The following is a 25,883-nucleotide window of genomic DNA, read 5'->3' as shown; positions in this document are numbered from 1 at the left end:
CTGCTCTGGAGGCTTTTCTCAGAGGAAAAGATGTTTTTGCTCTTCTCCCGACTGGTTTCGGCAAGAGTTTGATCTATCAATTGGCTCCTCTTCGTCGTTGCTCTGTTAGTACATCATATGCTTCGTTGATCTGATTGGTTTATTTGGCCCGTCTATCACCAACATAGGGCAATCAGCTAACCAGTATTTTCGCCCCTTCCCAAAATTACTTCAACGGAAGGTTTCCAGATGGATATGTGGAGCAAATCCATCTGGCGGAGTCAGGTTAGGATGCGAATGGCAGGAGGTGGAAGTTTGCGTGTTCTGAAGTGAGTCCAGAATGGTTTTATTAACTTTCTTGTCTTAATGATTGGAGATCACAACAATGGGATCTGAGTATGAAGCTGCTTTTTAGTGTTCATTTTGTGGATTATAATGTCAGTGTGCACAACACCAGGGATACCATCCTCACCATGTCATCAGGCTTCAGTACTGCAGAGAACTTTTACTGCTATTCAACACACACACACGCTGTCAGGCGCTTTGGTGCTTCGTGTGGAAAACAATTTCATTTTTAACACAATGGAGGTTCTGAAAACAACAATACATGGAAGTCAGGAAAGAGGGGCAGGGTCCTACTGGGGATGCGACAGCAGAGATTAAACTGTGAACCGCTTCCCACCATGATTCTGCTGTATAAGAGGACCCTTTGTAAAGCAAGAGCAGCATACTTCTCCTCATTAATAGAGGAGAATAAGAATAATCCTAGATTTCTTTTTAATACAGTTGCCAAACTCACCCAGAGCCATAGCTCTGTTGAACCGTCCATTCCACCTGCTCTTAGCAGCAATGATTTTATGGGATTCTTTATAAATAAGATTGATCTTATTAAAAATAAGATCATAAGCACTCCTCTATCCGCGATTGTACCTGAGGTAGTCATGGAATCTGAACCGGGTTTAGACTGCTTTGATCCAGTTGAACTCTCTGAATTAGCAAAATTATTGTCTTCATCTAAGCCTTCAATTTGTATGTTAGATCCAGTTCCAACCAGGTTATTTAAGGAGGTATTCCCTTTGATCTCCTCCTCCATTTTAGATGTGATTAATCTATCTCTGTTACAGGGATATGTACCTAAAGCTTTTAAGGTTGCTGTAATTAAACCTCTGCTTAAGAAACCGTCTCTTGACCCAGATGACTTGGTCAATTATAGACCTATATCCAATCTTCCTTTCTTATCCAAAATTCTTGAGAAAGTAGTTGCCAAACAAGTTTGCGATCACTTCCACCATAATGAACTTTTTGAAGAGTTTCAGTCTGGCTTTAGAGCTCATCATAGCACTGAAACAGCTCTGGTGAAAGTCACTAATGATATTCTCATGGCCTCAGATAATGGACTTGTATCTGTGCTCGTCCTGTTGGATCTTAGTGCTGCATTTGATACAGTTGACCATAATATTCTTTTAGAAAGACTTGAATATTTTGTTGGAATTAAAGGAACAGCACTAGACTGGTTTAAATCTTATCTATCTGATCGAATTCAGTTTGTTCATGTTAATGATAGATCTTCAACACGCTCAAAGGTTACCTGTGGAGTACCACAGGGATCAGTGCTAGGACCAATTCTCTTTACTTTATACATGCTCCCAATTGGTAGAATTATTAGACAGCATGGGATTAATTTCCACTGTTATGCTGATGATACCCAGCTATATCTGTCTATAAATCCAGATGAAGCTAACCCATTACATAGATTACAGGCATGTCTTGAAGACATAAAAACCTGGATGACTCTTAACTTTCTGCTTCTGAATGCAGACAAAACAGAAGTTATAGTCTTTGGACCAGAGTCTCTGAAAAAGAAACTGATTAGCCAGTCACTTCATTTGGATGGGATTAAACTGATTTCAGATAATAAAGTAAAAAATCTTGGTGTTATTTTTGATCAGGACCTGTCATTTAAATTCCATATCAAAGAGGTTTCTAGAATTTCCTTCTTTCATCTGAGGAACATTGCAAAAATTAGAAATATCCTGTCCAGGGGTGATGCTGAGAAACTAGTCCATGCATTTGTTACTTCAAGGCTGGACTATTGTAATTCTTTACTATCAGGAAGTCCACAAACTGTAGTTAAAAGCCTTCAGCTGATCCAAAATGCTGCAGCCAGAGTTCTAATGAAAATGAAAAAGAGAGATCATATCTCTCCTATCCTGGCTTCTCTTCATTGGCTTCCTGTTAAATCAAGAATAGAATTTAAAATCCTCCTTCTCACATATAAAGCCTTAAATGGCCAAGCTCCATCTTATATCAGAGATCTGATTGTTCCTTATGTTCCTAACAGAGCACTTCGCTCTCAATCTGCAGGTTTACTAGTGGTTCCTAGAATTTCTAAAAGTAGAATGGGAGGCAGATCTTTTAGTTATCAGGCTCCTCTCCTGTGGAACCAACTACCAGTTTTAGTCCGTGAGGCAGACACCCTGTCTACTTTTAAGGCTAGGCTTAAAACTTTCCTTTTTGATAAAGCTTATAGTTAGGGTGGCTCAGGTTATCCTGAGCTATCTCTATAGTTATGCTGCTATAGGCTTAGACTTTTGGAGGACATAGGGACCCCCATTTCATCATTCTGCTTCATTCTCTCTCTGTTCTCCTATTCTGCAGAATCTGTTAGTTCAATCTCTAACCTTCTGCTCTCTCTGCTTTTCCTCAGAGTAGCTTTGCCTCGTCTGTTCCTGTTTGGCTGTGACGTCATCCTGGAAAGAAACATCAGCTGTGCTGCTTCTATCAACACCCTTGTTTATAGATGTTGGAGATCGGCCTGTTTTCCAGTGTGGTCCTGTTTCTCTGACCGTGACTGAGTGGATGTGCTCTCTTCGTCCTCTGACATGGGAGCTGCCTTGGAGCTCGTCTGCCTGGCTGTGTGTTTCCTGGACGGGGCCGCCTTTTACAGCTGCTTTTTGTATCTCTGCTTCTGTCTCCTTGAACCCCAGTCGGCCTCGGCAGATGGCCGCTCACACTGAGCCTGGTTCTGCTGGAGGTTTCTTCCTGTTAAAAGGGAGTTTTTCCTCTCCACTGTCGCTACAAGCATGCTTAGTGTGGGGGATTGTATTTGAGTCAATGAGTCAATGCAATCAACTGGTTTTCCTTAGATAGAAAACTGTATCAATTTGACTGTATGATCTGGTTGAACTGTAAAGTGCCTTGAGATGACATGTGTTGTGAATTTGGCGCTATATAAATAAACTGAATTGAATTGAATTGATTCTTTTAAACGTTCATTCACCTCAAAACAAATCATGATTGCAGTGTGTTGGCCCTAACCAAAAACTTGGCTCTCTAAGAGGGAAAGTGATTCAGAGTTTGAGCTCACTGGCTTTGGGGTTCCTGTGCAGCTGGGTAGAGATGATGCAACAGGGAAATCCCAAGGAGGCAGGGCCTCCATATACATCAGCAAAAGATGAAGTAACAGTGTTAAAGTCTGGGATTTTACATGCAATCTATGTTGAACTGTTGTGTCAGTCTGTCCACTTCATTACTTAAGGAAGTTCCCTCAGATATTTATCTGAGTTATCTCCCAAATCCAACGTCAAAACCACAGGTTCCTTAATAAGTAAATCCATAGGGAAAAAACAGCTTTTTTCCCATGATGCACCTGTTTTTATATTGGGTGATTTTAACCATTGCAAACTGAGGTCATGCCTCACTAACCTTTTGTGTGAATTAGTGAGGCATGTCACTAATCACACAATCAGTGTGTTAACTGTCCTGGTTTTATAAACAAAACTCTTGATCTTGCCTACGGATCCATTAAGGATGAATATAGAGCACATCTGCTTCTTCCCTTTGGTTTCTCTGACTATAATACTGATCCTCTGATAAGTAAGATTTCTAAACAGAGAGGCTGTCTAATAAAAATATGTGAAGCAGGCAAACAAGGAAAAAAAAATAATTAGACAAATTAGTCAATTTGTCTAATTATTAGAGAAATATCAGTAACCCTTTTTCTTAAACATATTTAACAGATTTTTGTCTCATTTATACGGAAGAGGCCACTGGGAAAAAAATAAATAAAAGTTAACTGATTTTTACATTTTATTTCAGTTTAGTATGGGAAAAAGTCCGAATTCTGACTTTTTTTAAATTCTCAGAATTCTGACTGAAATCTGACAATAAAAAAAGTCAGAATTCTTAGATTAAAGTCAGAATTCTGAGATTAAAGACAGAATTCTGAGAAAAAAAAGTCAGAATTCTGAGATTAAAGACAGAATTCTGAGATTAAAGACAGAATTCTCACTTTTTTCCCATACTAAACTGTAATAAAATTAAAAAATCAGTTAACTTTTTTCTTTTTTTTTCCCTCTTCCGTACATTTCTCCTCAACTCCCTGCCATGTTCTGTGAATAGCCGCCAATATATCACATTTTCTATGTGATGACATATGACCTGAGGGCTACTGCTTTAAACCCTGTGCGCTTTATCATCTTCTAACCCAAGGGCAGCAACTTCCAATAGCTGCAGCCTTCGCCCCCTAGTTAGCATCAGCCCCCCTTGTTTCTTTTTATTAAAAAAAGCCTTTTACAGACTCATTTAAAAGATTTTCTCTGAACATCAGTGTCTGTCCATTAAAAAAAAAACAAAAAGAAGTTCTGCAGATTTTTTGTTTTTTTAAGCTCCTTGAAATGAATATTACTCAGGAGAACGACATTTTTCACAATCATAAACTTTGAAACATTTTTAAGGCTTTGTATTAGATAAGCATAAACTGTGAAAAACTCACAAATATTTGGTCATTCAGAACTTTATAGGAGGACTCCTAGTTTAGCATTACACTTAATATTAAATTTGCTTTAATGTACATGATTTATTTTCTCTTTTTAACACCGCTTAAAATCTGCTGTGTTCCTTTTCCTCCATGGCAGGTAAAACGCTGTTATTTTGTAAACAAATATATTAAATAACTGCTTCTGGAGATTTATTTTAATGAAGGCATCTTTATAAATTTGTCTGTAGAATATTCTTGAGAACTGTCATGTTTGTTGTTGATGCTGCAATCATAATAAAAATACATTTGCATAAAGAGGTAAAAACAAACAAACAAAAAAAAGCCTCAAAAACTACATATTTAGGTCTTTTATTTAGGTATTTTTATTTTTCTTTTTTTTTTTTTTTTTTTTTTTTTTACCCTTTTGATTGTTTTGTTTTTTTAATTTATGAATTTCAAATTTTGGGCCTCTTAGAAAATGTCTGACTAAGAAATGCCAAATTTCAAATGCTATTTTTTTATTATTTTTTTTGGCGCATGCAATGAGTGGGAGTGTTGGTGATCTACAAATTTCAAATATTTTAAGACGTGCAAACCGGTTTGGGCCTGTTAAACTGTGCGCATTGCTTGTTACATAACAAGGTTCATATGGTTCTAAGTCCAGCCTAGTAAAATGGTTCAAAGACATTTCCCTATATAGCAGGTTATATAAAAATACGGCAGTGTAGGTTAAGGATTACCAATAATTCATATTAACTCTTGACTTTAAAATAAAGAAATTAAATAATGCAAATTTAAAAAGAGACCCCAGTCTTATTTATTTAAATGGTGTTGAAGGTACGAATAATTCTATCATCAGGACAAAAATAAATTACTTTTTATCGTAGGACCTGTTTTTTTTACACCAAATAAATGTATTTAAGTTAAAGACTGGAAGTTTCTCATTTTTTCCCCAGGTTAGATTATACTGCTACAGTATAACGAGATTTATGATAGAGATTTGTTTCATCATGGGAGGTAATAAATGTGATCAAATCCAAAAAATCCAACAATTTTCGGGTAGTAATGTGAACAATCAGGTTCTGCACTGATTTCTTTCTCTAGTTTGCACTAAAACATCTGAGTACCGTAGCTGAACAAAATAAAGCTCAATCTAAATGTTTTTTTAGAAGCTTGTCATACCTGCCCGCCCAGCTGCTTCATAAGAGGCTGCAGTTCACTGAAGAGGTCATATCCTTGATGGAAGAATGTCAGATGGGCGTACATGAAGGACAGCATCTGTTCAAAGTACACAGAGATTGTTCAAAAACATAGAAAAGCAACAACGACCAGTTGGCTTCATTGTGGTTAGGAGATAGTTACCGATTTCAGGATTTCTGATCTTCTCTTAGACTGTAGGACATTTATCTGCAAGAAATAAAAATATATTCAAAAGAATAAGTTTTTTTTTATAGACATATCTAATACGTGTTCTTCCAATGAGAGAGACATGAAAGTTGATGTTAAGAAACAAATATAAAAACACTAAAAGACAGACATTAAAAGACACTCAAAGATCAAAATAGAGACTGAACTAAAAAAAGACCCGCTGACGAGAATTAACACAAAAATAAATTTGTCTTACAACTTCGCCCCAAGCTATACCAGACAGAGCTTAGTTTTCTGAGCACCAGGGGGCGCTCAGTGTCACACATTTCACACAAACATGGAGCTTAGAGGCCCTTTCTCCTTTCCCAGCAGCACTACAGCATGTTTCCCTAGTTGTGTGTCAGCAGACTGTGCTAAATGATAGCTGGCTTCCCAGGAGGAGTTTATCTGAGGTTAATGTTGCAGAAGGACACTTCATGTAGGGTATTAAGTACAGAGTAATTAAATCCTTCATGGCCTATATTAATTGGCAGGAACCGATAACCATGGCTGCATAGTGGAACAGTTGATAAAATAGTTGCTTTGCAGTTCTGATACGGACAGGCTTCAAATCTTCACAAGGAGGCTGCACCAAAAAAGCTCAGTGCTAAAGAAGCTAGTTGTTCCCAGTTCACTGATGCAACAACTTAGCAACAGCTGGTTGTTTCTAATATTTTAGTTTAGGTGAAATTGGCATTTCTTGGAAACTGAATTTGGTGCTTTAATTCGCATTTTTGACATTTACCCGTCTGAGTACAGGGTTCCTACAGCATAAGGCAAGTTAAATTCAAGACTTTTTAAGACTTTTTAATGCCACTTGAAATAAAAATTTAAGACCAAATTCACAAGAAACACAAGAAAAACCTGCTTGCGACAACTTAACCCAAAGGTTTATTTTAACATAAACCACTGCACTAATGTTTCATATTTTGAAAAGCTTCCCATACAGGAAGAAAGCTAAAAACACACAAATGACAGATATATTTTAACAATTATTTAACTGAATTCACAAACTTTTTTTTAGAAGACATCAAAACAAATACGTTTTAAAGCCACAATAAACCAGTGCTAAGTCTTTTTTGCAGCTATTTTTCTTTGTATGGTTTTCTTAGTATGTTTGATTTGGTGATAAGTGGAGGCGTTGCAGAGACAAGGGTGGAACTAAACTGAGAAATACCGGTGTAGGTACCAGATTGACTCGGGCTGCCAGATTGACTCGGGGGCCTGCGCCTTTTGATGACGTCACAATACATAATTGTTTTAACGTTTGCACAATTGCGCAAAACATTTTGATTGGTCTGGACAGCTTACTAAAGTAATTATAGCGGGGTGTAGGTTTTATTCGAAAGCGGGATTGCTGTTTGTAAACGGACAATTTTACGAAGACATTCTCCATGGTCCCTGCGCCTTCTGATGACGTCACCGAATTCGCCATGGGCCTTGCGCCTCCCGATGACGTGACATTATGGCAATGCCACTCAAACAAACTACATTGAGCCCGCGGTCTGCATTTGTAACGAGAATAAATTCAGGAGAATGAAGCTAAAGGGATACAAAAAATAAACTTGTAATATTACAAAACCAAAAATACTACGAATACAAAGTATATTCAGAGATTAAAGTCCCTCTGATACTGTTTAAGTGACTGAGAAAATGCAGATTTGCCACATTTAAGATGGCGGACGCTCTGACGCATCTCAAAAGGCGCAGGCCCCCGAGTCAATCTGGCAGCCCGAGTCAATCTGGTACCTACACCGGCTGTTTCTCAGTAACTCGATTTTGACGCTTTGTGTTTCGCACTTCGCATGTTCGACTCCACTGCCTTAATTCCCATTGTTCTGAGCTTGAATGACTGTGCCTCATGTATGTTCCCTGGTTTTAGCCATGGAGAAAACTCTTGACTGGATAGACAATTTTTGCTACATTTACACTTGCTCATATTTTCCAGACAAAACTTTAATGGTGCATCACCCAAATGTCCCGGCCGCAACAACGCTTTTATTGGTTCCGCTATCGGGACGGAACCAATAATGGCGAGCCGTTATTTTTTTTTTATGTTTTATTTAGATTATAAAAATAAATCGCAATAAAAATGATCCTATTTATGATGTTTTAAAAATTAAGACATACGAAAGACTGATTTGAGACATTTTAATACCAATTAAGGCCTTGGTTTTATTTTGAAGAATTCAACGCCTTTTAAGACTTTTTAAGGACCCACGGGAACCCTGTGAGTAAATGTATATTTATATGAGTGCTTCACCTTTTTTTATTCTAACGTTTCAGTAGTTTTCTAAGTCACCAAAATGTGTTATATAGAGACAGTAAGGTCATTGACGGGTGAGGTGGTGCCTTTGGTGATTAAAAAAGACGAGGGGGCCTAATTTTGGTCGCACACAAACTGACCTGAGTCCAGGGAATTGTTTGCAGTCAGGAAAGTATGCTCCCCAAACATTTGGTACATCAGAGAACAAGAACTTAGGCTCCTTTTAGTGGCCAGCAATAATTTCATGGTTGTGAGGCAACAGTGACCGCACTTGTATTCCTAAAAAGATCTTAAACTTAGATCCTGGAAAGAACAATTATTTTGCCATCTGAAAGCCACAGCAGCTGATGCATTACAACTTTTACAAGCTTCCTCTCTTTCTCTGTAGATTACAGGCACTTTGTAATTGAGCCCAAAGTAGCATGTCAAAATGAGAGTGATTTAGTCAGACTGGTGCAACATGGGGTCGAGGCAACAGCCACAGGCTACAGTTACGGCCAATTAAAACTGCTTGGTCTGGTGTGGAGAAAGAAGCAATATTTGAGAAAAGTTGGGCCTTAAATTGTGTGTCAACAGATTTAAGCTGAAAAACTATTTTTTTTTCGATATGAAGAAAATTCTTTAAGGCTAGCTAAAAGCTGTCCTGTTTACAGTAAAAGTACATTTCTATTTCCAGGCTGCCTGCACGTTTAATGAAGGCAGCGCTCAGACATCACTGTCACTAAAAATAAACTTTGCAAAGTCATCATCGAGCCACAACTTTTTTGATCACTTTTAACAAATCATTTTCTTACAAATAGAAAAAAAAAAGAAGATAAAATGTTTGCATATAGTCTAGCATTAAATGAAACTAAAACATCTCCTGCTTTAGGACAGGATAACCAAAACTATTTGTTTAAATCAATTAGAAAATACAATTCTTTTCTTACATTTATTACACACACAGTCAAATCAACATGCATTTAAAAAATCTGGGAAAGACCAGATGATGATGCCATGGCATTGTAAGCTTCTCATTGGTTAATTCATAGCATTTAAGCTAAATAAAAGACATCTATTAAGAAACAGCCTCAAACACAGCTATCTTTTGGGATGCTATTGGACATGCAATGGAACCAGCCCAGTTACACTGCCTGGCCAAAAAAAAAGTCGCCACCAAAAAAGTCACTCACTCTAATACTTTGTTGGACCGCCTTTCGCTTTGATTACGGCACACATTCGCTGTGGCATTGTTTCCATAAGCTTCTGAAATGTCAACAGATTTATTTCCATCCAGTGTTGCATTAATTTTTCATCAAGATCTTGCATTGATGATGGTAGAGTCTGGCCGCTGCGCAAAGCCCTCTCTAGCACATCCCAAAGATTCTCAATGGGGTTGAGGTCTGGACTCTGTGGTGGCCAATCCATGTGTGAAAATGATGTCTCATGCTCCCTGAACCTTTCACAATTTGAGCCCGATGAATCCTGGCATTGTCATCTTGGAATATGCCTGTGCCATTAGGGAAGAAAAAGTCCATTGATGGAATAACCTGGTCATTCAGTATATTCAGGTAGTCAATTGACCTCATTCTTTGAGCACATACTGTTGCTGAACCTAGACCTGACCCACTGCAGCAACCCCAGATCATAACCCCGCCCCCACAGGCTTGTACAGTAGGTACTAAGCATGGTGGGTGCATCACTTCACCTGCCTCTCTTCTTACCCTGATTGGCCCATCACTCTGGAACAGGGTAAATCTGGACTCATCAAACCACATGACCTTCTTCAATTGCTCCACAGTCCAATCTTTATGCTCCCTAGCAAATTGAAGTCTTTTTTTCTGGTTAGCCTCACTGGTTAGTGGTTTTCTTATGGCTACACAGCTGTTCAGTCCCAATCCCTTGAGTTCCCTTCGCATTGTGTGTGTGGAAATGCTCTTACTTTCAGTATTAAACACAGCCCTGAGATCTACTGTTGTTTTTCTTCGATTTGATCTCACCACACGTTTAAGTGATCGCAGATCACGATCATTCAGGATTTTTTTCTGGCCACATTTCTTCCTTGAAGATGATGGGTCCCCACTATCCTTCCAGTTTTTAATAATACGTTGGACAGTTCTTAACCCAATTTTAGTAGTTTCTGCAATCTCTTTAGATGTTTTCTCTGCTTGATGCATGCCAATGATTTGACCCTTCTCAAACAGACTAACATCTTTTCCACAACCACGGGATGTGTCTTTCGACATGGTTGTCTAGGAAATGAGAAGCAAGTCATTGCACCAGTTGGGGTTAAATAACTTGTTGCCAGTTGAAAGATAATCGCCCATGCAGTAATTATCCAATAGGAGGCTTGTACCTCTTTGCTTAGTTGAATCCAGGTGGCAACTTTTTTTTTTGGCCAGGCAGTGTATAAAGGGTACTGTGGAATGAGAACAACTGACAGATTCTTGAAGGTATCTTCTAGGATGAGGAAGTTCTCCATGTCCCAGACTTTAACCTGTTTAGGTGAAACATGTTTTTATGAACTCCAGAATAAAGTTGGAGGCTCTTTGAAGATACTGAGTAATGCTTGTAAGGGCGAGTTGATTTTTACAAATACTAAAACAACCTTTTAGAGTAATTATACATTATTTGATGAAATTAAAATAGAAATATTTACGTAAAATTACCTATTTTGGACTTTGGGAGCAGGGGAGCCTTTACACTCCCTTAAAAAATCCCTGTACAATTGGAGCCATGGAGGTGCAGGTGTTGCTGCAGGAGGAATTTAATATATTAGACTTGATAAATGGCATAATAGAGGAAAAAGAAAATCTGGAAATTTTAAAGTATGATCTCAAGACTACCAGAAAGTTAAAAAATATGTGCCAACTGGGAAACAACCCAAAGCCTACTTCAAAATTAGTTTGAAAGTGAATCTCAGTCTTTATATAATAAATGGTTGGTTAGGGCTAGGTATCAATATAATTGATTCATCTTTTTTGTTTTTGTTTATAGTGATTTAATTTCTAGACATCAGTTCATCACTTTTACTCACAGCTACGAAACTAGCTCATTGTGTAATACCACTAGCTGTAAACCTTTAGTGTTCTATATTTTATTGTTTGTTATGAAACATGATTGTTTTACAGCATGTTTCATAACTAAGTAGTATGTCATTTTTTATGAAACTTCAGTGAGGCAAAAAATGTTTTTCTGATTTGATGGGAAAGATTAGATTTTGAAGCCATATTGCAAAGCCATATCAGTAAAGACTCTAGTTGAAGCAGAAGTTTGTGAGCAGTCTTTATCATTAGTGCTGTCTAAATAGCGCTGCCATTAAGGAAGGAGGGAGCTACAGTAACAATTATTCAAATGGCCCATCCCAGTCAAAAGTCAGTCGAATGGCAGTCAAGTTCCCTCCAACTTCCAGCCACTCGCCGTCTCATGGGCGTGCATATTTTTTTTACTCTGACTCCACCCTTTCACTGAATTACAGGGTCTGATCAGGAGATATATCTTCTCTTTGGATCTTAATGTCAACAAATCATGGCAGAAAGAATATTTTAGATGTTTAAAAAGGAATTGTAGGGGACTAGCCAAGGACGAGCCAAGGACCCATCAAGGAAAGTGGGGAAATTGTTCATCATTGTTCATTAAGCATAGAGACCTCATGCCGTTGCTATCTGATGCGAAGGAGCTATAGACAATCCTTAGCATAACAGAATGTATAGGCACAACCCAGCTCATAGAAATTAAGAAATATACATAATTTCCTCACATGTGCCCTATGTGACACATAATCACGTTAATAAGTTTGGGTTTTTATACTTCAGAGCTTCACCGTTTGTGTAACTTGGGTTGTTTTTGTTCTTTTTCAGAAGGCTGTACTGAAATTTACATGGAGGGATGATTCGTGTTTATCTCCCTCGTATAAAGACATTCAGAAGGGCTAAAAGGTCCGGATTCAGAACGGCAGTCTGGACTTTCTACAGTAGAGTTTTTACAGTTGAGCACATTAATGTTGAAGGAACAGAAGCTAGGAACTACAGCTAGATTTATTTGGAGCAAACCAAAGTTTTAGAGCCGGCAGAACTAAGCTGCACCTTTGTGGTGCATGTGAACCAGACAACCTTTAAATCTGCCTCAATTGCATCAGTTCTGTCAGGAAGAAGAAGCTAATATTCAGGCAAATTGTTCCGAGTACCTTATGGAAGAGTCTCCACTTTAACCACTCATACAGTTTAAACTGTTATTACCTCAATTACTGTATATACATAATTCAACATTTTAATAAGTTTATAAAAAAAGGTCTTTTTGAACCTCAATCCCAAAAGCCTTTAAAAAATATGTTGTTTTTTCCCACATCCATATTTTATTGGAGCAGGGACTAAGAACCAGAGGTGAGTACTAACTAGTTACATTTACTTGAGTAATGCTTTAAAAAAAGTACTTTAAGGTGTAGTTTTTACAGCACTGTACTTTTCACTTTTACTTGAATCAGAGTATCATTAGTATCACTACTCTTACTGCAATAAAACTTCTGGTTACTCCATCCATTAGGAGTAGTAAATGAAAATAAGATTGTTTAAATTGCTATGCACCATTAAGAGATAAACTGTCTTATTTTTTCTACTTTAGTTTGTTGGTAAATATGATTTTTTCATCTGATGTGTGATTTGTTGGTTGAGTGAAAACACAGTAAGCAGTATAATGTGGTTTAACCTATTTTTCTTACTGTAACTATTGATTTTGTTATTTTCATAACTTAAACAAATTTTAAAATTTTTGTTATGCAATTACTGTATATGTTTATCTTAATCTTTGAAACACCAGACTTTGAATATCACAGTATCTCTTTTTTCAATTTAACATGACTTTGAAAAATATTAAAGCAGTTTTTATAATTATGAGTAAGTAGATCAGTCATTTACTACTTGAATATTGCTCTTACTTGAATAATTTCTATACAGGCTACTTTTTACTTTTACTTGAGTAAAATATGATGAAGTAGTGCTAGTCTTACTTAAGTATAATGTTTGGGTACTCCACCCACCTCTGCTAAGAACCTATGAACATATGTGGCTATTACTATTATTGAAAAATTGTTGGAGCTTAATGTTTACTTCCAAACTTGTTATGTAAAAGATGTTCAAAATAAAATAATCATAAAATAAAACTGGCTAAACATCAGTTTTAATGTGCAAGTTCAGTAAAATCTGTGATCAAATGAGCTGAAAGGTCATCATTTAAAAAATTACACCAGCTTGACACTCCCATCTCCAGTTGTGTGATTAGTGAGAAACGTGAAATGATGAAAATTGTGAAGGAAAAATACATACATATATTAAAAAAAGAGCTTTTTAAAAAAAAGACCGAAAGCAAGAAAAGTCTAGTTCGATTTAATGCAAGGCAGCAGTAAAATGTGAAATAAAACTGTATACCATAAAATCAGGAAAAGATAATCTAGAAGAAAGAAAAGTTTAATCTGAATCACCTTAAATTACACATCAAGCACAGCTGGAGAGAGAAAGGGGTTAAATGCTGTCGACATCAACAGAGGCTCATTTAAATCAGCTGAGCAAGCAGCTCATTTAAGGATTTCCTGTAAGCAAACTAAATAGCCTGATAAAAAAAACAACTAATTATTCCCCATTTTAACAGGCAGTGATTATGCAAAGAGCCGAAGCAGAACGCCGAGCCAGTGTTAAAAGCCGTTTTTGGGCGGGAGCGATACAAACTCAGCACCGTATGTTCCTTTGATGGGTGATACGACAAAACTGCTGACAGCTGCTTTATCAGAAACCACAAAGTAATAAGAACTGCTGAGAGCCACAGACACAGCTCATGGGATCGGCCATGTGGAATAAGAACAGCCTGGAGAAGAAAACACTTGTCCACCCAGACCAGCCTTAGGACACTTCTGAGGAAAAAGGGCTAAAACTCAATAAATGAAACCTAACAGACATTTTTAACACTGAAGGTTGCTTTTTTATCGCAAGCTTCCTCTTTTTAATTCCCAGTTCAGCTTATTTTTGATGAATGAGTTGATGGAAAAATGACACATTTCTCTTTTCCTGACTGTTACTGAAAATGATGGTGTGTCGTTAAGACAGCATGTGGATCTTTCTAAAGCCATCACGCCAAGAGAAGAGTTCAATTAAAATTAAATCCTCATAACAGGAATGTCTAAAACCTGAAGGTGAACCCATAAATTAAATATGGAGTCAAATATATCTCATTCTTAAAGGAGTATTTCATGGAAAAGCAGCAGCTGTTATCGTTCCAATAAACCCTTTATCTTAGAGGAAGCATATAGATCTAGTATACAATTTTAACTGATATTTTAGCTTGTTTCATATCATATCAATAGCTTATTTCTACTATAATTTGTGCACCAGAAAGGTATAAACCACTTTTTTTAAACCAAATTTTCCTGGTCATTTTGTCACATCCAAAACTTAATGTACCATTTTGAGATTTGGGATTTTATTAGACTGATCAATTAAATAAACTGCATCACTTTGACACGGATGATAAATATGTGGGTTTTCAAATGTAAACTGGAAAATGATGCTACCATTTGTTTTCATCTTCCTCTAGTCTTTACTTTGAAGAATCATCTTTTCTACAATCACAGCTCTAAATGTTTTAAGGAGGAATCATTTTTAAACATCTAAAAAACTAATATTTTATCCATTCTTCATTGAAATGAGTAAGATTAGACAGAGATCATCGTTTACCAACAACTTTTTAATCCCTCCCTTAAATGTAGCTTCATCTCAACAAATTAAAAAAACAGTATGATGCTGCCCAACAGCTTTTAGAAAATCTGTATGTTTAAATTATTTGATTGTTTCATTTAGTTTTTCTAGTGGTTATTGACCTTCTGTTTTAAATATCTATAAGTAAAGTTTAGTTTTAGTTGACATGTAGCGTTTTTAGACCACACAAAGCTTTGTTTAGCAAATCAGAGCACTTACAATTTTCTTTTAACAGCGGCTTTCTTCTGTAAACTCTTCCAGAAAAGCAACATTAACGGTGTCCACAAATCAAAGCACAGAATTCCCCCTGTTAGGGCTGGTCAATCATTCAAAATTAATATATATATATATATATATATATATATATATATATATATATATACATAACAAATCAAATTTTATTTAATAACGCTGATATATCATTTCTGGTATTCCGCTCTATACTCTTATCTATGATTAAAACTTTGGGGTTTTATTAGGTTTTATGTTTTTTTTTTTTTTTTTACCGTAATTTTTGGACTATAAGCCGCACCTGAATATAAGTCGCAGAAGCTAAATTGCATGATTTGAACATATACAAGCCGCACCGGACTGGAAGCCGCAAGTTTTTTATGTTTAATTACCAAATGGTTCGTGCACAGAGGGGATTGTCGGGAAAGAGGCAACTGTTTGGGGAAGCTCCTATTTATTAACATTTTAACACAATTGAATTGAGACAATTCTTCCTGCTGGTGTCTCCAACGTCTCACCATTGACTCGTTGATTCCAAGGTTACGTGCAGCGGTTCTAGTTCCTTCGTTTACTGCCAAATTGACTGCCTTTAACTTAGAAGCTGCATCTTATGCATTTCAAATTTTGTCTTCCATAATGAGGGTGTCACACAAACTGTCTTGCGCTCGCAATGTCCGTCTTTCTCGGAGTCTGCTTCCGGAGGACGTCCTTATTCCCGCACGCGCAGCTACTTGTGTGTTGAAGCAAATGTGACGTCAACATGGTGGATGGTAAAATCCATAGATTTAGGTACCGTATTACCCTAGTGGCCGTTAGCTGTAAAAGTCCATAGATAAGCCGGATTGTTATATAAGCTGCAAGGTCGAAAAATGGTCGAAATATGGGGAAAAAGTCGCGGCTTATAGTCCGAAAATTACGGTAGATATTTATAAAATGAAACATTAAGGTAGTAATTTGGAAAAAAAAATTTTTTCAGCAATCTATGCAGGATTCTGTTGCAGGCATTCTTGGTAGGTTTTATTTATTTTTTTATGTCGGAAATCTTCATATTTACTGTTGATGCTGTACATTATCTTGTTAAAGTGCGTGTGCACTATCTGACACAATGCTCTTTTAAACTACAATGTCCGTCGCTATATGACATACAGATATCAATCTGTTCCGTAACCCTTTTTACCTGTAAGACGTAGTCGAGAACGATGTGTCGGAAACATTTGCGTGTGGCGGTGAGGATGTTGGTGGCCTCCTCCACCTCATGCTGCTTGTTGCGAGGAGCCTGGGCGTTCTTGATGAGCGCAGCCTCCTTTTCCTCACTAACTTTGTCAAATTGTTTCTTGGCTTCTTTAAACATTCGCAGGTCACTGAAAAAAAAAATAGAAAATTAAAACTTTATTTACCAGTTTCATAAGAAAAGGTTTAGGAAGCAAACATGTGAAAACAGACTTTTGCTGTTAACAGACTACAGATTTAAGAAGGAAAGTTAAGAATTTAAGCTGACATATTTACTTAAAAACAAATTGTTATAACAATTTCTACAAATAAATAGCAAAAGATTGATAGTGTTTAAGCTTTAATTCTTTCAGCAGTCAGTTGTTCCAAGTAGGTTTGTGCAGAATATCCTTAGGAGACAAATAAACATTTAATCCTGGAAATAATCTTAATAGAATTCCTGTAAAGGCATATTTTAAATAAATATAAAATGATCATATCTTTATAAAATCATATTTCCAGAAAAAATATGTACTTTTACTGCTTTTACAAGTGGATTACTTCTAACTTATTATGTAGGGAAAAGGCTTAACATTTACAACAACATTTCATATATCAAACTTTGCCTAAATTAGCTTAAAAACTCATCTTCAGACTGACTTTCAGGTTGATAAATCAATGCTGTATAAAATATTGCACCAAAGACGATAAAAATGTCTTTAGAAAGGTGAATAAGGCGTCACAAAGCAGTGGTTTATGGCATTTCTGTTTATCTTCAATAGTTTTTGGGGGCAAAGGTGACTTAAGTAACATTAATCTCTCAGTGAGGTCATTAAAAACAAAACCATTAATGTCAAAGGCAGATCAAAACATCTCTATGACCTGAATTTCTCTGGAGGTCTGAATAGATTTCCATTGCTGTTGTAAAAGCTCTCAGAAATGTTTCACATGTCTCTAAAGAAAAACCTTTCCACGTTTTCCCTTGGAAGTATTAGAGCTGACATCGTGGGAGTGTAGCTGTTGACTAAAACTGCTAATCCTGCTAATGAATTAATCCTGAGCTACGAAAGCCTTCTGTAATTACGCCAACAGTCTGAAATTCTGAGCGAAGGCCTGAAACAGATAGATATAATAAAGTGAGTGGAAAAAAAGTATTCTTGACCCTTTCAACATTTAGTCATGATGCAATGAAAAACCTTTAGTTAACAAAATATACACATTTTCTTAAAATGTGTATATTTGCCCCTAATTTGAGCAGGTAAATAGGATGATCTGTCAATGCAGGGACCATAAAAGAAGATCATCAGATATGTTTTTGAAATAAGTTCATGGAGTTTTTTTCTTTTCTTGTTTCAAACGTAAACCATCTTATTTAATTGGGAAATCGTTTTCCTTACCTGCTTAAATTAATGGAAAATACACTTCTTTCAAGAAAATTTACTTACTTAGGTTTTGTTTCTGCAATGTATTGGGATTTTATTTTATTTTAACAAAAAGGATAATTCTGAAATGAAAAATTATATTAAGTTGGTTATTATTCTAACAAATAGAAATCTACACCATTTATTTAGATAATTCAATAGAACAAGTGGTGTAACTAACTAGGAAGGCCAGGACAGTCATTTGTATTCATTCTAACTCAGCCTGAGAAAGATTGCAAAGAAAATTGGCCAAAAATGGCAGCGTCTGGAAGTATAAAGCTGGTAGAGACATTTTACAAACATTTGGCTGTAAATGCAACAATAGGTGGCGTTTTTAGCTTTGGTGGACTGAAAAAAAGTAAATATTTCCCTTCCAAGCCACAACTGGTCGCTACAATTGTGTTTGTCAACCACATATTGTACAATCCTACACTGCAAAAACGATCTAAAAATGAGTAAAAAAGTCTTAAATGAAATACATTAACCCTTAATTTGAGCAGGAAAATAAGATGATTTGCCAATGGAATTTGGATTTTTACTCCCAAATTAAGATAATTAGATAATAGGAACTTGAAATAAGACAATATAATAGTTTTTTCTTATTTTAAATGTAAATTGTCTTGTTCCATTGGCAAAGTATTACACTTACCTCATTACTTCAAGAAAAAATGCACTTATTTTAAGAAAAAATTACTCATTGAGATTAAAACTTTTTGCAGTGTAACAAAATATAGTAAAGTTTGTGGCAGTAATATAGAAATATTTTTGTATGTAGGGAATGTAAAACTTTTGCAAAGCCATTTAAAAAAACATTTGCATAATTTTTTGTCTAAATCAAAACTGAAGAACATTTGTTCTCTGTTCTGTTTTTTCAAAGTTTTAAATTTTTTTTAGGTCACTTCCCGAGTTACATTAACCATCTAGAGCAGGAGTAACCAATTAAAAATCATCGGGGTCCGAATAAAGAAAATCAACCAGTAAAGGTCCGGAGACTTTTTTAATTATAATCTGTTTCTTTAAACAGAATTTTAACACTGAAATAAAATGAAATGTTTATGAATCCATGTTATACATTGAATTTTCTTAAATAAAAAAACATGAAAAAATAAAATGGAAAATTTTTCCATTTTAAAAGTGTTTTTTTTTTTAAGTAAAGAACAACAATCGTTCAGTTTGGTATATAGACAATTTCCTGATTTACATATTTTAGAAAACACCTGAACTGACCATTTGTTTTTGTTTTTTTCTTTTTTATGGCTCAATGAGAGCAGTGGGCTTTAGGCTGACCTGCAAGGCTTTAAACCTGGGTTTGATTGGAGACAAAACCATTATAAAGCACATATCAAGGTGCTCATTTGGAGCCTGGATCCATATTTATTTTTGATTATGTTCATGGTGGAGAATCCTGCTTTACAGCAGCAGGTTGAAAAAATACTAAAAATGTGCAGGGTCATCTTTGAGGACACCATTTCACTTTTTGGTCAGCAGTAAACCGCAGTTCTTCCAGCAGTCCACACTTTCTTTCTCTTTTTCTCATCTTCTCCTTCTTTGCCACAGGTTTGCCTGCTGTGTCTAAAGGTAGCTAGCAGCAGCAACCCAGACTGACACAGTTCATTGGCTAACTTGTATCACATGTAGCCTGGTGCCGACGCTCCGGAAGGCTTTACCATATTAAAATGAGAAGCGGTGAAAGTAAAGTTAGAGACTGTTGTCGGACAACATGCGGTAATTAATTAATGTTTTAAATCAGGTTGAGTCCGGATTAGCCAGCAGGTGTGTCTGGATCCGGACCGCAGTCGGCTAATCCGTGACCTCTGCTCTAGAGTATCTTCTGTGGTTTTTGTTTAATACTCACTCTTTCACGAATGTTTGCAGCTGAGTCTTGATTGATCTCTGTGCCTGATCAAACAATATCTGTGTGGAAAGAAAGGGGAAAAAAAGGAAGACTTGTCACATTCTAAAGGATAGCATTTAGCATGGAATGAATTCATCTGGGATGCCCACTGCAACAGCAATACGTTTACTTTTTCCAAGCCATTTTGGAGAGATTTCATTGACATCACAGGGTGTAATTAGGAAACTAAATTTACACAAACACAGCAACTCTGTAAACTCCCCTCATAAAAAGATAAACACGAGGAATGACGCAAACTGTTTATTCTGGTTAGTGAGTCATGATCTCTTTCACCTGTACAGCAGCTTCTCTTAAAAAATGAGAGCAAAAGAAAACAAAGCAAACAGTTTAAAGGAGGCCTGAAGACAAAATGAGCAGTGTGGCTGGGAGAGGCCATCACTGACAAACAGATTGAGCTCTGTGTTTAGTGGATCATGTGCTGAAAGGTCGCTGAGTGGCAAAAAGCAATCACTGTCAGCTGATATGGTCACGGTTGCCTCAGATGAGTAACAGTCGCAGACTCGCAGTGTGGCTCCTGGAGGCATTTAGAAGGCCACACTGGAGCCATTATAGACCTCCCTAATCTGCGTTTAGTTATTTAAAATCCAAAAAAGTCTGAGCATGTTTCTTTGTTACTGCTTACCTACTCCAATTAGTTAAGTGGCAGAAAACTTAGCATTTCTTAATGTCCATCATGTGCAAATCCCATTTCTCCATCAGCCTCAAAATCTCAAAGTCTTTCTTATCACAGAGAAGTTTGTCTTTCAAATGTTCATCAGCTTTCTTTACCATGATTTGTAAATGTGGGTTTAAAGTTGACCAATAAATACATCACCTTCGAGCTGAAGTATATTTTCTTGACAATTTCAGAACAATGGAGATCAAAATATTCAATATGTTACATGTAAAAAGGCATTTCCACTTCAGTTTCACCTGCTAATAGCCTCGTGAGACCATCCTGATCTCGCGAGCTTTCAAGATTTCACTCGCTAATCAGTCTGGAGACTCCGTTGAAGAAAATTTGGAGCAGTTGACCAAACGAATGTCCAATCAGCGTTGGCTTTGAGGCAGGTTGAGGTGTGACGCAACGAGAAGCGCGACAGTACAGTCTAAAGAACATGGCGGCTTCAGCCGATAAAACTAGCGTTAGCGTGGCTATTGAGCAAGTTTTATCGGAATTACAGAGTATTTCTTCACTGAAAGAAGAGCAAAACACTGCTCTGGAGGCTTTTCTCAGAGGAAAAGATGTTTTTGCTCTTCTCCCGACTGGTTTCGACAAGAGTTTGATCTATCAATCTGCTCCTCTTCGTCGTCGCTCTGTTACGTCATATGCTTCGTTGATCTGATTGGTTAATTTGGCCCGTCTATCACCAATATAGGCCAATCAGCTAACCAGTATTTTTGCCCCTTCCCAAAATTACTTAAACGGAAGGTTTCCAGATGGATATGTGGAGCAAATCCATCTGGCGGAGTCAGGTTAACTTGCTAAAGCTTCTTAGATTATTGCTTTAAAGCAGCCATCCCCAAAGTCGGTCCTCGAGGGCCGCTGTCCTGCAGGTTTTAGAGGTTGCTCTGCTCCGGCACAGTTGATTTACATTGATAGCTGATTAACAGGCTTTTGCTGTACTGCAATGCTGGCTGGAAACCAACTGTGGACATGAGATACAACGCAAAAAGAGATGAGACATGACACAGAGGACCAACGCAGGGACAGTTACTGCACATACTGCTCTATATTTCACTTAGCAATCATAGAGTTGAACAGTGTGCCTTCTTTAAATGTCCAACTATCCCAACCAGAAACTAAGAAGGGGTTTAAGAAAGGCAATCTAAAACAAAACACTCACACAATAAAATCTGTCCAGACATACACCAATAAAGATCAAGAACCAAGCAATGAATGTTATACGTAAAGAAAAATCCGGCATTTTAAAACCGGCTTACATTACGGCATCGTTTCACAAAAATCTGAAAGAGAAAATCATATCTACAATCCTAAACGCTTCCTCTAAAGTGTTGAACAGTTCTGAAGGATGATAACCGCACCATAAAATATTGACCCTGACCATGCTGACTCCACTGATGCATGATTTATTCCAACAGACACATTCCTGTGCTCCACAACATGCAGTCGACCCAAACGGCTTTCAGTTAGCCACTTTTTTATTATGGCGGGTGATGTGATCTACTTAGACGGAAATGTTTTTACCAACGCTATGCTTTAGGGTTGTTGACTGAGACATTAAATCTAACATCCCTTTCACCAAAAGGCGACTCTAAACGTGTCTCCCAAAAAGATGCATTTTCTGTCCCTTTGCTGTGAAAGAGTTTCTGTGTTGGTTTACTGCTGTGTTTGCGAGCAGTGAATCTAAACCCTGATGGTTAAACAGCCCATCTTGGTTTGTCATCAACCAACAGCTGAAGGGAAAAGAAGAAATACTGGGAATACATCCCGTTTTCACAGAGCCGCCTACCGTGTGATAGTTGATCATCTCCTGCAGACTCTCTGCAAACTTTGTGAGGCTGGACTGTGAAGATAATGAAAAGGAAACAGAATTCAAATAGGTAAAAAATAAATACGTCTGGTGAGAACTAAATTAAAACAAAAAGGGTGAGGCACTTCCATCTACTGAGAGAACACGGACTTCCACAATTATGAAAATTCACACGAGAAAAAACTAAACATTTGGCCTCAGCAAGGCAGTGGACAATAAAGGCCTTTAAGTTAAAGTTTGACCTCTAAAGAGAGTTGATAAGACAAAGCGGACTCTTCATTAGGGGGAAAAAAAACTCTCATTAAAGCTGGGGACTTTCTCTGGTCCGTATAAGACAGGAGTAATTTTTTTTTTTTGTTTACCTCGATGACTTCATCTTTGGCAGATTGCTGGGCTAGCTCCCGGATCCCATTAACAAAATGTTTGTTTGCTGCGTTGTAGGCTTTTCCTGCATCAATCATTCCAATGCACAACTTCACCAGCTGGAAACAAAGGGGATGAGGTAAAGGTTAATTAGGTTTATTACAAAACATACCAAACAGAAACTAAAAGCAAAGCTGGTCACTGATTCACACTGCAATTTTTTTCTCAATGAGAACAGCAAGAGAGAGTCACATCCTTGCTATATGCTTCCATGAAACCTGTTGGATGTGACTGAGATGCTAACTGGTTGTTGGAGAGACTTTTCTGTCCTTCTGTCACAAACATTTACATGTGGAGCTTTCAAGATTTTAAATGAGACCAATTGAGTCAGATTATTCTTTGCTAGCAAACACAATGGGGAAGGCTAGGTTGAAAAAAAGTATGACTATGTAGTGTGGCACCCGATGGCCACATGGTCAGTATGGTGGAGGGTCTGTCATGATGTGGGCCTGCATCTATTCTTAGTGCTGATATATGTAGGGCTGTAACTAACTATTATTGTGCTATTAAAAACTATTATATGTTTTTAAATTAAATAATAATACAATAATAATAATTGAACTTTTATTGATCTCGCACTAGAGGAATTTATCTCTGCATTTAACCCATTTCCTTGGGGAGCAGTGAGCTGCCATTGTGCAGCGCCTGTGGAGCAGTGTAGGGTTAAGGGCCTTTCTCAGGGGCCCAGAGTGGAGGCTGTGGGGATCAAATAGGGTCCTTGCAACCGTCTCAGACCACAAGCGCACTGCTCTAACCACTAGGCAAACACTCCCCCATTTGATAAACCAAGTGAGAAAGGTTTCCCCTGGAGGAATTCTGGATAGAGCATATTGACAAAAGAAAAAGATTCTTTTTTTATCTTAAATGCAAAATGTTAACATTTTTGTTTCCAATTTTGGTACAATTGCTGCTCAAGATGGGTTACTCTGTCAGCTAAAGGCATGTTTTATAGTCCATATACTCCAGTTACCAATTAACTGATTAATAAATTAGTTGACGGTTATTTTTAATAATCTATTAATCACGATTAATTTGATTTTTTGTTTCAGCCCTAGATATATGAAAACTTTTTTTAAGAATCAGAACATTTCAAGAAAGAATCTGGTGGCTGTAAAGACCAATAAATGATATGCAAAATACTAAATCAAACTGTCTTTTATTTCCATATTAGGCCCTAGATTTACCGTTTTTCCGGACTATAGAGTGCACTGCAATATAAGACGCACCCGAAAACCTTTTTTAAAAACTGAAACATATATATATTAGCTGCTCAGGGCTATAAGATGCTGACATCTACTGAATGGTCCCCAACCTAACCTGCAGGGGGAGCTCTACATATTACCTGTTGAATAGTTAGCTTGTGGCAGTAAGAGCTTCTAATGAATGATGGGGCTTCATCAGCTCTTTATTTCGGCTCTGCAGGAGTTGCATAAAATGTCTCTTTGGTTCGACTTTTTTATTGCTGCAAATAAATGTCAAAATGTGTGAATTCGGGATATTTGTTCTCCGTTGTGCCTGCTGCTAGTTTGTGCTTGTGCTAAATGCAAAATAGCCCCTTATTCTTTGATTTACAATTTTGACATCCAGCCTCTAACAGTCGGGAAAAATCAACATAAAAGCGGCACCTTTGTATAAGCCGCATGATTCAAAGCGTGGGAAAAATGTAGCGGCTTATAGTCTGGAAAATATGGAAAACCAAATAGAAAAACCAGTGAGGTGAGCAGGAAAGTGCAAATGAAAGAGTATACTCGCACTCCAGAATGATCTGAAGAGATCGTCCAAGGTGGATAAGTGAAAGATTGCTTTCTCCTTTTAAAGCAGCAGATTGAAAGCTATCAAACCGGCAAACATGGCTTATACAGATTATCAACTGTTAGAGTAGCAATACTCGATTTAAAGGGAAAGAAAATAATTGTTCCAAATTTGGGGATATTTACTTACTAAATGAATGAACTCAAAGTAAGCTGCCTGGCACATAAATAAACAATCAATGTTAAAAATATGTTTGCTGGTAATCTACACCTTAAAAACAACAATGGCTGTTGCCAATTCTGCCACCAGGTGGATTAAAAACATCTTTTTTTTGTCTTCTACCAGACTAAAAGCAAAGGTGATTCCCATAAAGCTAAGACACAGAAAATACATTTTCACATTTTCTTCTGTTTCCAAAGTGGATGATCCCTTAAGGAAAACGCCAGTAAAGATTTAATTGCTCCACTAATCATCCATCTATGACGTAAACAGGAGTGAGAGCAGAAGGGAAAATCCATTGCTACTTTATCCCAGTGTCAACACAACAGTATACAGTAAACAGCAGCAACATTGCAGTCGCTTCATTAACTGATAAAAATGTAAATAGTATCAAATACTATCATTATGTATTATTCACAGTTAGATTATAATTACGTTACAGATTTGAAAGATAATCAAACGTAGTAAAATCCTATTTAGGAAGATCTTTTCTTTATGATTAAACCACATCTGTGAAATAAAGCCTTTTACTTTGCTAAGATGAAGAGCATTACTTTTTATTCAACATGCCTGTGTGTGACTTGGCAAAGCTAACAAAAAAAAAGTCGAACTTTGGTCTGTCTAAGCAGGACTCCACCCTAGACACGGGTGACATTACACGCTGTCACAGCCAAACTCATGCATGCAAACACACCCACTCTCTGGCAGATCCTTCCTCTCCACAGCAAGAGGGGAAGTGGGGCTGGGGCTGAGTCACAGAGGTGGGGCTCTAAATGTGTAGGTCCAGGAACAATGAAGTGGGTTCTCCAAGCCTCACTGTCAAGCTGTCAGCTAGTGAACACAGCAATATGGATGTGCTGGGCAGGGGGAATTATTGGCCTCTAGATTCACCCATTAACTGTGCTTTGCTTGGTCCGGTTACCTTCAGTTGATTTATTTAGACTGAAGAAGGTTGTACACATTTTAATGCTGTAGTAGTTGTTATATGTTTAAGAAACAATGAAATATGTCAGAAAAAAAACTGACAAGCTTTTTTTAATCAGTTATAATTTGCAAAGGCACCTGATAGCTAAAACGTCAATCCCAAATAAAACTAAATAGAAAGG

At 37.1% G+C, this 25,883-nt stretch overlaps 1 protein-coding gene across 4 annotated transcripts in view; it reads right to left on the bottom strand.

Annotated features, from left to right (window-relative positions):
- The window catches only part of LOC119787656 (arf-GAP with coiled-coil, ANK repeat and PH domain-containing protein 2-like), an 87,676-nt gene that overhangs the window by 40,889 nt on the left and 20,904 nt on the right, over window positions 1-25,883 (bottom strand). For all 4 annotated transcript variants that reach the window (XM_038291634.1, XM_038291635.1, XM_038291637.1 and 1 more), the window contains exons 3-8: window positions 22,746-22,865; window positions 22,363-22,416; window positions 19,850-19,908; window positions 16,542-16,725; window positions 6,101-6,145; window positions 5,921-6,016 (exon numbers count right to left, since the gene is read on the bottom strand). In XM_038291634.1, the coding sequence (XP_038147562.1) occupies window positions 5,921-6,016; window positions 6,101-6,145; window positions 16,542-16,725; window positions 19,850-19,908; window positions 22,363-22,416; window positions 22,746-22,865 (558 nt within the window). The remainder of the gene's footprint in view (window positions 1-5,920; window positions 6,017-6,100; window positions 6,146-16,541; window positions 16,726-19,849; window positions 19,909-22,362; window positions 22,417-22,745; window positions 22,866-25,883) is intronic.

The sequence above is a fragment of the Cyprinodon tularosa genome, unplaced genomic scaffold (assembly GCF_016077235.1).
Source record: "Cyprinodon tularosa strain WSP-4 unplaced genomic scaffold, ASM1607723v1 ctg30, whole genome shotgun sequence".
NCBI lineage: Eukaryota > Metazoa > Chordata > Actinopteri > Cyprinodontiformes > Cyprinodontidae > Cyprinodon > Cyprinodon tularosa.
The sequence above is the reverse complement of the archived record's forward strand: the minus strand, read 5'-3'. Positions and strand labels throughout refer to the sequence as shown.